Genomic DNA, 12,845 nt, shown 5'->3' on the forward strand with positions numbered 1-12,845 from the left:
AATTGTCTCCAAACTTTGACAAATGTCTGTGGCGATAGGGGGAGGGCCAGTGGTTACAAAATCATCAGCGGTCTAAATTAAGATGGGAAACTGTGTCTATACATTTTATTGTAAAGACTTCAGTGAGAAAAACACTATGATTTTTAAAAAATAATAAATTCTAGTTCAGGGATTGGAATTGCAGGTGGATTTGTTAATTTGAAGGGCACACAGTTCCTCCTCTGAAAATGCTAAAACAAATTTGGACAACATTTTATCAAATTAAATGTTACTCTGATACTCTTGCTATGTCCAGAAATTTTTCTAAACTTCATGGTTTGTGTGTTGTTTAGGAAGGCTGAGAACCTCAGTTATTTAAGTGAAACTCTGAAAACTCCCAAACATCAATGGGAACAAACAAAATCAGATTTTGGAGTTGTCTTGAAAATAACAAATGAAGATAACCCACTTTGGCTTCATGTTCTCAGCCTGTGAGCTATTGGATCGTGTGAGTTGCATGACCCAGAGGAGATGATTAGTTCTCCTCTAGTGTACTGATAATGAATAGCTCTACAAAACCAATTAGCTATAATTCTATCAGTCATTTCATTTGGGTAACATTTTGTTTAAGGGAAAGAAAAACAACACTGTTTTCCTTGGAGATCTGTAATTAAGCTGTGATATTTGATGGCAACAATGGAGGAAAAAGCAGTGTGCTTATCAATTTGCTTTTGTTATTCCCACATGAAAGTAAATTATGATGAAGTGTTCTGTTTGCAGCAGTTAAGAAAGACATTTGTCCATCTTAAAGGTGTAACAGACCAAACATGAGTATATTTTTAACTACATATTTTGCTTTATGTGGATGTCTATATTGTACAAGGCCAGGGATTTGCCATTCACGTGGAGGTCTGTGATGGTGCCCCCTGCCTGGAGTTGTGTAGCAGAAGATTCTGGATCTCATTTCCCTTCTTCGTGTATTTTTCCCTTGAAAATCTATGTGAATCCAGAACCATAAATAGTGAGTTGTTTTCTTACAATGACTATTGTTGCTTTGTAAGCCCTGTTGCCATCCTGCTGACAATAATATCAATAGACTCTGTTTTTCTTTATCTGGCAAGGCATTTTATGGATCAGTATTATTCATACATGTGAGAAGTTCTTAATGCATCATTAGCTATTAAGAGACCGCAGATACCGTTTTATTGTTGTCTGACTATCCTGGGCATTTTGCAGTTTTTATCTCAACTCACACAGTAGAATGAGCTTTGGGTGTATGTTGTGTGTTTCACCTGAGGTTTTTAATACATGCAGCCTGTGATACAGATTAATGAGCTGTTAGAAAAAAACACGATGGGTTATTGTGGTGGACTTTTGATTTATTTTGCTTACTGTTTGTCTCCCAGCTAGCCAAAAAAATCCGAGAGAAGTTCAACCGTTATTTGGATGTGGTCAACCGGAACAAGCAAGTTGTAGAAGCTTCCTATACGGCTCACCTAACCTCTCCTCTAACTGCGATTCAAGACTGCTGTACTATCCCACCTTCCATGATGGAGTAAGGCTTGAAAAATATTTTTTCTCGTTGTTTAAACTAGGAACTGAGTTGCTTTCCATTCATATTCAGATGCCTTTGCTTGTTTATTGCAAAGTGTATGGTACTTCTATCTTAAATAAGCCCTTTGTCTTTACATAGACAAGTAATTTTTCAAGAAGTGGAACTCAACATTCTATATCTAGGAAATTCCTAGGCCCTCCCCACTCACTTTTGTCAAGGTCAGCATCCAGGTTCGAAAGTATCAGATATTAGCTGAGTGCAAAGTTAAGTTAAGCTAAGAAAATTGTGAACATTTTGTCATGTTTCAACTAGTGGGTCATGAATAAAATAGTCTCACTGATTCTGGCAGTTTGCTAATTTAAGGGAGCGCATTTTGTCTTTGGAGAGAGTAGTAAAAATTCCCACTTCATGCTTGGTAGTTTTAAAGATAGCAACTACACTACTGGGAAATAAGGCTTCAGATAATACTGCAACAGCATCAGTATCTGCATAGTTAAGGCTTTTTTTTATTTATTAGCCTAGTGATATGTATATCTGGAGGGTGTAGGGTCATGTGATGCTGGAAATTGTTGGTAGTGGAAAGAATACTTCCCTCAAGGTACAAAGAACTTATTTTTTTTTTTTAAGAACTTAATTTTTACTTAGTCTTGAAACAGGCTCAGTGACCTTATTTTTGTGCATTTTTCTATCGGTGGATAATACACTTTACTATACCAATTTTCTAGGACTATTTTGAGTAACTAAAAGCTGTTAACGTACTTTTAAAAACTGAGTGTCAATGTTCTCATAATTAGTATGTATTACTCCTCTTTTTGCACGGTAAGTGCTCTTAAAGCCTTGCACAGGATGGATGCAACATAGTGTTTAGTGGTTAAATGTTTTGCTCCCAGAAGCATTTTTTTTTTTTTTTAACTTACTATAGTTTCTTGGTGGGCTGTGTAAATAGCAGGGCATCCTTAAGGTCTTTTATTCTCTGTGTGACACTACGATGAGCCTTTCTTCCTGGTTTACTCTATCAGCAGCCTAAAGAAGCTCCTCCTAGTTGTTAACTAACTAAATGCGAAAAATGGATACAGTGTAGAATGAGCCTATCTGGATAGGCATCCTCCCTGATACTCACGTGGTCTTGAATATTTGATGATTTAGCCACTCTGTCTTCATCTCTAGAGTGGGAACAATAATAAATAGTTCACAGGGTGTTGTGAGCATTTAGTGAGATCACATGTGAAAAATACTTTGTAATTTTCTGAAAAAATATTAACCCTAATGTATATGTGTGTATATGTATATACATATAAGAGTGTATGTATACAAACATACAAGTGTGTGTATATACATATACACACACCTCCCTATCATAGTGACCATCTCATTTTTTACTAGATGTAATCAAAGAAGATGTCTTTTTTTTTTTTTGTAGTTGGGGCATCAGTAACTTAACATTTTTGACAATTTCTCTCTTACCTAAAAAGAGAATGAAGGCCTAGTTGGGTTTTGAACCAAAGAAAAAACTGTTTTCAGAACAAGGAGAAGAGCTTGTGTGTGTGTGTGTGTGTGTGTGTGTAGATAGATACATTAGGAGAAATCCTTTTTTTTTTTTTTTAAAGATTTTATTTATTTATTTATGATAGTCACACAGAGAGAGAGAGGCAGAGACACAGGCAGAGGGAGAAGCAGGCTCCATGCACCAGGAGCCCGACGTGGGATTCGATCCCGGGTCTCCAGGATCACGCCCTGGGCCAAAGGCAGGCGCCAAACCGCTGCGCCACCCAGGGATCCCACATTAGGAGAAATCCTTAGAGCTAGAAGTATGCTTAAAACAGTGGTTCTCAACAGGGGGTGATTTCCACCTTATCCCCGTTCCCTTGGACATTTGGCAATGTCTGGAAATACTTTCAACTGTCCTAATTGGGAGGTAGGAAGAGTTGTTACTGGCATCTAGTGAGGAGAGGTTAGGGATGCCATGCCACATCCTGGGGTGCACAGGACAGACCCCCCCCCCCCCCAATGGTTACTGGTTCACAATGTCAGTAGCGCAGAGGGTGAAAACCCCTGCCGTAGAAGATAGGTTTCCATAAATTCATAAGTGGAACTGTTGCTCTAGTTGAAACAACAATCTTGAATTGCCTGTACTTGAAAATCTATCCTGTATGTCTTCATCCCATTACTGATCCACCTTGTGAATTTCTATTAATGTTTCAAGAAATAACTCAACAATTTGCCTCTCTTCCATAGCTTCCTAATACCCACCCTCCCCCTTCTTTCCCTTTATCCCCGGAGGGATTCAGTGCTCCCTCATCTCTGTTCCCACAAGAAGTTTAAAACTTCTCTATTTCGGTGTAGAACTTAATGTATCAGGGGTTGTTGGTGGTGACTCTGCCTCCCCTGCTGTTCTGGGCAGGGATTACACCTCATCCATTTTTACCCCAGCATCTAGATTGTATTTAATTACTTCTTGTCAAAATCTGAATTGAGTAGGGCAGCCCCAGCGGCTCAGCAGTTTCGCGCCACCTTCCGCCCAGGGTGTGATCCTGGAGACCCGGGATCGAGTCCCGCATTGGGCTCCCTGCATGGAGCCTGCTTCTCTCCCTGCCTGTGTCTCTGCCTCTCTCTCTGTGTGTGTCTCATGAATAAATAAATCTTAAAAAAAAAAAAAAAATGAGTTAAGGGGACATCTACTCTCAACAAATTCAAACTTTGAGGATGGAAGGCAAATACTGAACATAATAGTGCAAAATATGACACAGAGGTACTATAGTTCTTCAAAGCAGAGAAATGTACCAGGTGGTTGGCATCACAAAAGATTCTGTGAACTTTAGAAGCATATATGTTATTTGATCTGATCATTTGGGGGAATATCACAATAAAATAATAAGACACGTTTATAAAGAGAAGCTTGTAAAGAAAGTCATGGCAGTGCCATTTAGAATAGAAAATGTTGTCATTACCTTAAATTTCTAATAATAGGGAATTAGTCAAGGAGATTGTATCACATCCATAAACATGAGATGATAAGATACAGCCAGACTATAAAAGAAGAGTATTTGCTGACTTGTGAAAATGGCCATACATACCTACACACGCACGTGTGCACACACACTCTAAAAGTTTGAGAGGACTCACATCAAAGTGTTTTTTGGGGTAAGACCTCGATTTCCATTTTGAATATACTGAGATAAGGATTGAGGTCAGAGATGCAGGCCATGCAGGTATTTGGCAAAATTGAATGGTCTACCTTTTGGTGAATATAGTATAACATAAAGTGTAGTGTCTTCCCTCCCAGAATTTCTCATTTAGAAATGAGAATTCAGTTTATTATCCAAGAGACTTCAGTTGTCCTCCTAGTAGGATACATGCTGAGTAAGCAGGTTAGTAGGTGGTTGGTACTGAATGTTGCATAGAGACACTGTAGAGATGCAATGCAATCTTATCTCCTCACTAGGCATTGTTGACAGAACCAACCTCCATTTAGAGTGAAGCTCATAAAACCAGGGCAGTTCTGACGATGAAGCTGGGTAATCAGAAGATTTACAGATGAGTAAAAAACAAGTTTCCTCTGGTGGCATATTAAAGAGATAACTGATAAAAACTGTTGGCAACAGGGAGCGGCAAGGTGTAACTACCCTTCTCTTAGAGTCTTCCTGGCTCGTGATGAGCTCACTGACCAGGGACACCTGTTTAGGAATTTTGTAGCTGATGTTTTTGTAGCAATTGGCTGAACACAAACACTTTATAGAATTATGAGACTCTATCTCACCTTTTTTATGAAAATTCAAAAATGGAAAGAGCTAATAGTTTTGGGGGTGAGCCAGGATGAGAATCCTTCGCTGCCTTTGTTACAGTCCTTTATACAATGCTTTTCTCAACGCTTTCTGTTTTGGTATCTTACTGAACACATTTTTAGTGTATATTCCAATCCCTCCAAAAACGTCTACCTTTTGAATCTCTGAGTTCATGTTGGAGTTAAGTGCAGAAAGGAAGAACTCCCAGGCTTGGGAAGCAATTTGAGGACATAACTAAGAACAATTTTGTTATTGGTAGGCAGATTTGGTTCTGAATTTTACCTCTTTCACTCATAAGTTGACCCTGGAGAGTCACTTCATTCTGAGCCTCAATGTCCTCATCAGTGAGCTGAGAAATAAGGATAGTACATACCTTACAGGGTCACTGTAGGGAGCTGTTTTTAGATTGTAGCTTCTTTATTTGATACCTGTGGATGTTATCCTCTATGTCAGGAGATATACTTTTTTTTTCTCTTAGGGCAATAACAAAATTTCTTTTTAAAATATATGTGCTTAAAAATTGAGTTAACCTAAATGAAAATATTAAGTGAATGTGATTAAAATCTTAAAGGTAATAGAAGGTAATGATTAAAGTTAATGAAAAATGGGCTCAAGATCATTGCTAAAATCCTTCCGAATTGTGAGATTTTACAGTTTTCTAAGGCAGACTCTTGATGCCCATGGCATGTATCTAGCCACATGGAAATCCGTATTAATACTGCCATTATATGAAATACAAGCAATTAACTTGAGATAGGGTACCTCCACTCTTAGATCTGGATCTTATCCATTCTTAAACATCTGAGCTCGGTAAACATGTTTTACACCTAGCACTGGCCTACTCGCGCTCAAGCTGTTTGTTACTAACATTTTAAGTGCCTGTCTATGGCCTATAGACCTTGCTGCTTCTCTAACGGCATCAAAGATGAGTTAGTCCTAGGACAATATTTTTACAACTAATTTTACCAATGGCTAATACTCAGTTGCTGTTTCAAGCCTAGAATTTCATTTTTACTGATTTATAATTCATTTATTTTTTTCTCACAAAGGTTGATAATGCATATTTCAATAAAATGCCCAGTTCTGAAGAGAGAAGGGCTTTAAAATGTCCCATTAATTAATAAATAAATAAATAAATAAATAAATAAATAAATAGTCCCATTATAGATTCTGAAGATTTATACTATGATGACAACGATAGAACCTGCAGAGCAGCAGAAAATTGATTTTTCAAATGATTTTGATACTTCTCAGACCATTCAACTCTTTCCTACTCGAGAGTCCTACAAGTTCATTATTTTGTACAAGGCCCTGCATGGAGATTAGGTACTTTGTCAATGTTTGCTGAAGGAATGATCTGAAGAATTAACCTCCTCTAAGATGGAAAAAAAATTCGATTACAGCTTAATCTAAGACAAACTCATTTTCAGGGCTATCACTTAAAATAACATTAATTTTGAGAACCAGTTCATTTACTCATATAATTAACAGCTCCCCTTGTTTCATGTTGGGTCGCCGATGAGGGCGCATGAGAGACTGAACTCTTCCACGATGAGTACAAAGACACAGAGAATTATGCTCAGGAACTATATCTGAGCTACAGATGTGTTTATCTTGGCCCCACAAGATGTTTTAAAGGTTTTTAAATTTATAAGTTTTTAAATCTCTTGCCAACATTTAAATTTTGGGAGATTACACATTTTAAAAATCCAAGTTTCTGTCTTTAAAATCAGAAGATCTGGCAATAGTAGGTCCATATTCTAACTGGGCAGCAATCAGCTTGCATGAAGCATTGATCCCCTTTGAGGGCAGGACCCACATTCTCCCTTGCACACAGTGACTTAACCACTAGTCCCTGTGGATTACACCCAACCAACCTGTTCCCCTGACTTTGATCACCTGCTTGGCCCACACCAATGTGTGAGTTTGAAACTCCTGGTCTAAGAGGACTGTATAATACTAATAAGTTTGACTTAACAAAATGTCCATACTTACTCTGTCAAGTTTAAAGAATACAGCTCCTCCATGTATAACATTAAGAACATCTGTCCAATACCTGGCTTGCTACAGAGATAGGGTTCTGTTGAGCACCTCTGAACCTATTGCTTACTCAGCAGGGCTCACTAACCCTTGGCTTTTATACAAACCAATCAATAATTTATCTTCCACGTCTTTTAATCCACTTCTCTCCTCCCTTCTTCAGTCTCTTCTGCAGGTATTCCTGCCTCCTGGTGGCATTCTTATTTTTTTATTTTTATGTCTTTTTTTTTCTTTTCTTTTCTTTTCTTTTTTTTTTTTTTTTTCCTTTTTTTAAGGAGGGAACAATGTGACAATAAACTAGGAAGAAAATGCTGGGGGATCCCTGGGTGGCTCAGCGGTTTGGCGCCTGCCTTTGGCCCAGGGCGCGATCCTGGAGTCCTGGGATCGAGTCCCACGTCAGGCTCCCTGCATAGAGCCTGCTTCTCCCTCCTCCTGTGTCTCTGCCTCTCTCTCTCTCTCTCTGTCTATCATAAATAAATGAATAAATAAATGTTAAAAAAAAAAAAAGAAAATGCTGGGAAGATACACTTAGATTTTTATTTTCATCTGTGGCTCCAAGATAGGGTTCAGAGCTGTTGTCCTTACTCAGTTTATGCTTGTGAATTGGTTCATTGTGGTGGGAATTGAAGGCATCTAGACCAGGTTTAGGATGAGCAAAGTGACACTCTGGTGGAGCTGGAGTAAGTAAGCAATTGTTTTCAACCCCCTCAGAAGCCAGCCACCTGAGGCTAGACTTCAGCTCTATAGAGAATTCTCTTCTACCCATCAGGGCAGACTTAAAAAGCTTCACTGACTTCACAGAAGAAACTCTGTGAAACTTTGTCAGATTAGATTCCTGCTATTTTTCAAGGAGCTCTTTGAGATGGAGCATCTACTGAGATTGATGTAGTCGCTGGGGAAGGTGGGGAGGACTCCTCTCATTTCCTGAGAACCCAAATGTAATGCATTTGGCTGCCACCCAGTAGAACAATATGATTTAAGAGTTAGGCCTTAGCACAAAACCTATTTGTTGGTATTGTGCTATAGACAAAGCAACCAGCATAGGTTCTGATGTAAGGCTCCGGATGGCATTTTTCATGAATAACCACTGTTAGAACCCTGTGTTAGTCAGGGTTCTCCAGAGAAACAGAACCAATAGGAGGGGGAGCTCTGTGAAAGTGAAGGAGAAGGAGATTTATTTTAAAGAATTGGCTCATGTGATGATGCAGAACAAATCCAAAATCTGTAGGGTAGCCCAGCAGTCTGGAAGCCCAGGAAGAGTTGTAGTTTGTCTGCTGACAATTCTTTCTTGTGTGGGGAGGTCAGTCTTTATTCTATTAGGGCCTTCAACTAATTGGACCCACGAGTCCACTGACTTAAATGTTGATCTCATCCCAAAAATCCCTTCACAGAAACCTCCAGAATAATGGCTGACCAAATATCTGGGTATACCTTGGCCAGCCAAATTGACACATAAAATTCACCATCACACACTCTTAGAGAAAGGATAGAAAACAGCGGCAAAACCTACTACTGAAGTTATATTTTTATTAACACTCACATTTAGATTGGAGGATGCCAGATTATCACTCTTCAAACTTTATGCTGTGTTCTACTAGACCGCTTCTCTTAAAAAGTTAATGTTCATGTTAATAGCTGCCTGGAAAGGAGTGCAGGCAGCTGAGTAAGTCTTTTTCCATGTAGGTTGGGTTGTATATCTTGTGGTATGATTTACATGTGCAAATTTCTGTGTTCACATATTAAGTTTCTAGTATTCTTGACACCACAGGAGCCAGAAATAAGTTACTTAGAGAGTTGTTTTTAATTTTAATTTTGATGGTTAACATGCTGACCCATAATGTTCAAATTCCTAAACTGGATTCTTTAGGGACTTGCTAGCTTCAGGTCAAAGTTTGTGTTTGCCTTTGTTTGTTTGTTTGTTTGTTTGTTTGTTTAAAAGCTGAACTCAGACATGAGCCTTCTTTCATTTTGAAAAGGAGGCAAGCCTCTTTTGAAATTTTTAATTTTTAAAATCGTTTCATTCTTGACCCTCATGGAAAAGAAATAAGCAGTGAAGACTGTTTTCCTTTGGGTTTAAGGACAGTTGTGATGCAGGTTATATCATTGCAGAATAGTCCTAGAGCCAAATGGACCTTTGCTTTGCTATTTGGCCATGTGATCCTAGGAAGTTCACCCGATCTTCTTGGTCCACAGTTTGCTCAGCTATGAAAAGAGCAGTTTGAACTGTACTCTAGAGATGTAGCCTTCAAGGTCCATTTCCCTCAGCCTCCTTAGAAAGTTTGTTTTTAACTGGTGCCATTTGCCGTTATAGGCAACTTTTCCTACTGCCCAAATTTGTAAATTCTAGATTTTATGAGAGAATTTACCCTCATCTTTTTGAGAGCTACCTAGTGGGGAAAAAGATGGTATTATGTAGCAAGGCCTACAGAGGTTATTCATTCATTAAATTATTTACTTATTTTTAAGATTTTATTTATTTATTTATTTGAGAGAAGGAGAGAAAGCACAAGCAGGCGGGTGTGGGAGAGGGAGAAGTAGACTCCCTGCTGAGCAGAGAGCTGGACGTGGTGCTCAATCCCAGGACCCTGGCATCATGTCCTGAGCCAAAGTGAGACCCTGAACTGACTGAGCCACCCAGGTACCTCTCATTCATTTAAAAAAAAATAAAAAATAAAAATTGGGGAATGGTTTATGGAAGAAGCATTTCAGCTGAGTACTGAAGTTAAAAAAAGGATTTGGACCTACAAGAATAGGAAGAGCTTTCCAGGAGAGAAAGGTCCATATGAAGAAAATCCTGTAGGTAGAAATGGCCACGAGCATTGAAGAGTACATTGTTTTGGAACAAATGATGGAAGGGGCATCTGAGAAGTTGGTTAATTTCAGAAACCAGAGACCCTCAAATGCTGAACTGAGGAATTGTACTTTATTCAAGAGACTTTAGGCACTGTAAGTGAAGCCAAGGACAAGTCTTCCTGTGCTTCTTTATCTTTACTGTCTGATACACAGTAGACATTCAATAAATAATGTTTGGTTGAATGAGAGAATTAAAGATTTTTGAGAAAGGGATTGAAATGAAGATCCCCTTTAAGGGGATTTTTCCCTGTCAACCACATAACAGCTAGAAGACCTAGTCTGATTCCATTTAAGTAAAGAAGGAGCAAGTAGGGCATGAACTATGGGCAACCCACTATTTTGGGTGTTAGAAGAGGGAGGAGCCAAACATGGCTGAGGTTGATTCTAAGTAACTAAGAATGTTGATACCAGGTTCTAAGTCCTATTTGTACTATGTGTGTTCTCTCATCTTTCTTCTTAGTTACGTTTGAATTTAGGGACCTGATTGGATTCAACGTCTTGCTTGAAGAGGTCCCCATTAAATATCTACCGAAGGAATTAGTGCATGATAGCAAATCTGATTTTGTCTTTCATTTTTGAGGATTGGTAGTGATGATGGTAACAGAACTATTGAGCTACTTTACCTCTTGACAGAAATTCAAGTACCTTTATGCCCATTTATAATTGTCTTTTTAGTGTTATTTCATTGTCAGAAGCTCTGATAGGAAATATAAGTTGATGTTGACTTAGTTATCTCAGTTATTAGATTTAATCATTAATATAGTATTAATGTATATGAATAATTATAATATGAATAATTGATTATATGCAGGGTAAATTTGAAAGCATGAAATTTCCAAATACCTATGTATATCATTTTCAACTTGTCTGGATCCTATTCAAGGCAGTTCATGTGCAAGACATTGTACTAGATACTGTCTGATAGATAAAAGATGAATAAAACAGTCTCTACTTTCAGGAGATTATAGGACGCTAGAGTTAAGCTAAGCAGACTCTATCAAGTGCCATGAAAAATCCAAAGTCTCCTTTAGAAGAAAAGGTGATTATGAATGGAGGCTTCTGAGCACTCAGTCTTGGTAGAGAAATGGTAGTTCGGGTCCGGAGAGTGGAATTCCTGCAGGTAGATCTATGGAAGAATGCTTCAGATGGCAAAGAGGAAGCATCATAAAGCATTGAGCATGCAGAAGTGGAAGGTAGAGCTGGAATGTTAGAGAAGAGATGTACTGTGTGTGGCTCAAAATTCTTGGACAGCTAGACAGTTTTTTCCTGCATAAACAGTAGGTTTTAAAGAGAGGCTGTGGTCAGTCTGGGATTTGGGCAAATTAATTAGTTGGCAAAGGAGGAATAAGTTGAGGTGGAGAGGCAAGTTGCTTGTCAAATTGGAGCATCGTAATAATCCAGGAGAAAGGGAATGGCACTGCAAGGAAGGATTGCAGGGGAGTAAAGGCTGTCTCGGTTGTTGGTGGGTTACGTAGAATGTATGTAGCTCCTAGACACGGAGTATATAAAATCTGCCAACTAGATTTAATTGGAGATTTGGGTGGGGAGAAATATTTTAAATTTTTAAAATTTTAAATCAAGCATCTCAGAGGATACAAATCTGTTAATTAAAATGTGAAAAGCAAAGGAAGATTTTTTTTTCCCCCCCAAAGCAGGCTCTATGCCCAGTGTGGGACTTAAACTCAGAACCCTGAGATCAAGAGTAACATGCTCTACCAACTAGGCCAGCTAGGCACCCCAGCAAAAAAAGGTTTTTAAGAGGAAGAAGAATTCAGTATGAACATTGCTGATTTTGACTTCAAGTTCATGCAGATCCTTCTGGGGAGGTGTTTGACAAGTTGAGATTAGCCTATAGCATCATTTTATTTTCCTCCCTCAAATTCCACCCTCCACCCCCCCCCCCAACTATATTATATGCATGGCAGTTCAGGAGAGAAGGCCAAGTTGAAATGTACAGTTTTAATGTTGTGCTAATACATAGTTTAGTTTTGTTTAAAATGATGTTTCTAGACATAATAGCTTAACCACATGTGGGCAACTTCTATTTTAAGGCAGTGCACATGAAAGAATTATATAAAGTGTTTAACCCTGTGTACACTTTTTTTATAATAAGAATTATGTTCTCATGTGTTGTTTTTAATGAAAAATGAAACATTGTGACTTAGCCAGGTGCTTTTGCACTTATGACCCTTGCTCTTTTGTTCTTTCCATGTCACAAGGGCAAATAATGTGACAAGCCTGGTCTTTGACAACGGAGTTTAATTTTATTGCAGGTCCTGTTCTTTCCCCAAGAAGGTGTGTTTTGTGTTTTTGCCCTGAAAGTGCTATATGGCAAATCTTAGCCTTTCAAGTTATTTTCCCTTATCTCAAACTTTCATCTCCTGGCCTTTTAAAAATTATTACCTGCAGGCAGGTGAAATGTTACAGATACAGTCTTTATGGATATTAGCGCCGGAAAGACTTCAGTAGAGCTCAAAATTCAACAAAGATTTTATAGAATGCTTTACATTTCAGAAGGCCAACTGAGTTACATTATTTGACTTCTGTAAAAGTTACATATGTCTATACTTCAGTAAAATACTTTCTTAGGCTTCTGTAAATGTTATTTTACTTAGATTATTCAAATGATCCTGTCA

General features: G+C 38.3%; 1 protein-coding gene across 1 annotated transcript in view; it reads left to right on the forward strand.

Moving 5' to 3' along the window:
• The window catches only part of CACHD1 (cache domain containing 1), a 200,334-nt gene that overhangs the window by 102,409 nt on the left and 85,080 nt on the right, over positions 1-12,845 (forward strand). The window contains exon 3 of the mRNA XM_077892133.1: positions 1,386-1,534. Coding sequence (XP_077748259.1) covers positions 1,386-1,534 — 149 coding nt within the window. The remainder of the gene's footprint in view (positions 1-1,385; positions 1,535-12,845) is intronic.

Source organism: Canis aureus, chromosome 3, assembly GCF_053574225.1.
Source record: "Canis aureus isolate CA01 chromosome 3, VMU_Caureus_v.1.0, whole genome shotgun sequence".
NCBI classification, from domain to species: Eukaryota; Metazoa; Chordata; class Mammalia; order Carnivora; family Canidae; genus Canis; species Canis aureus.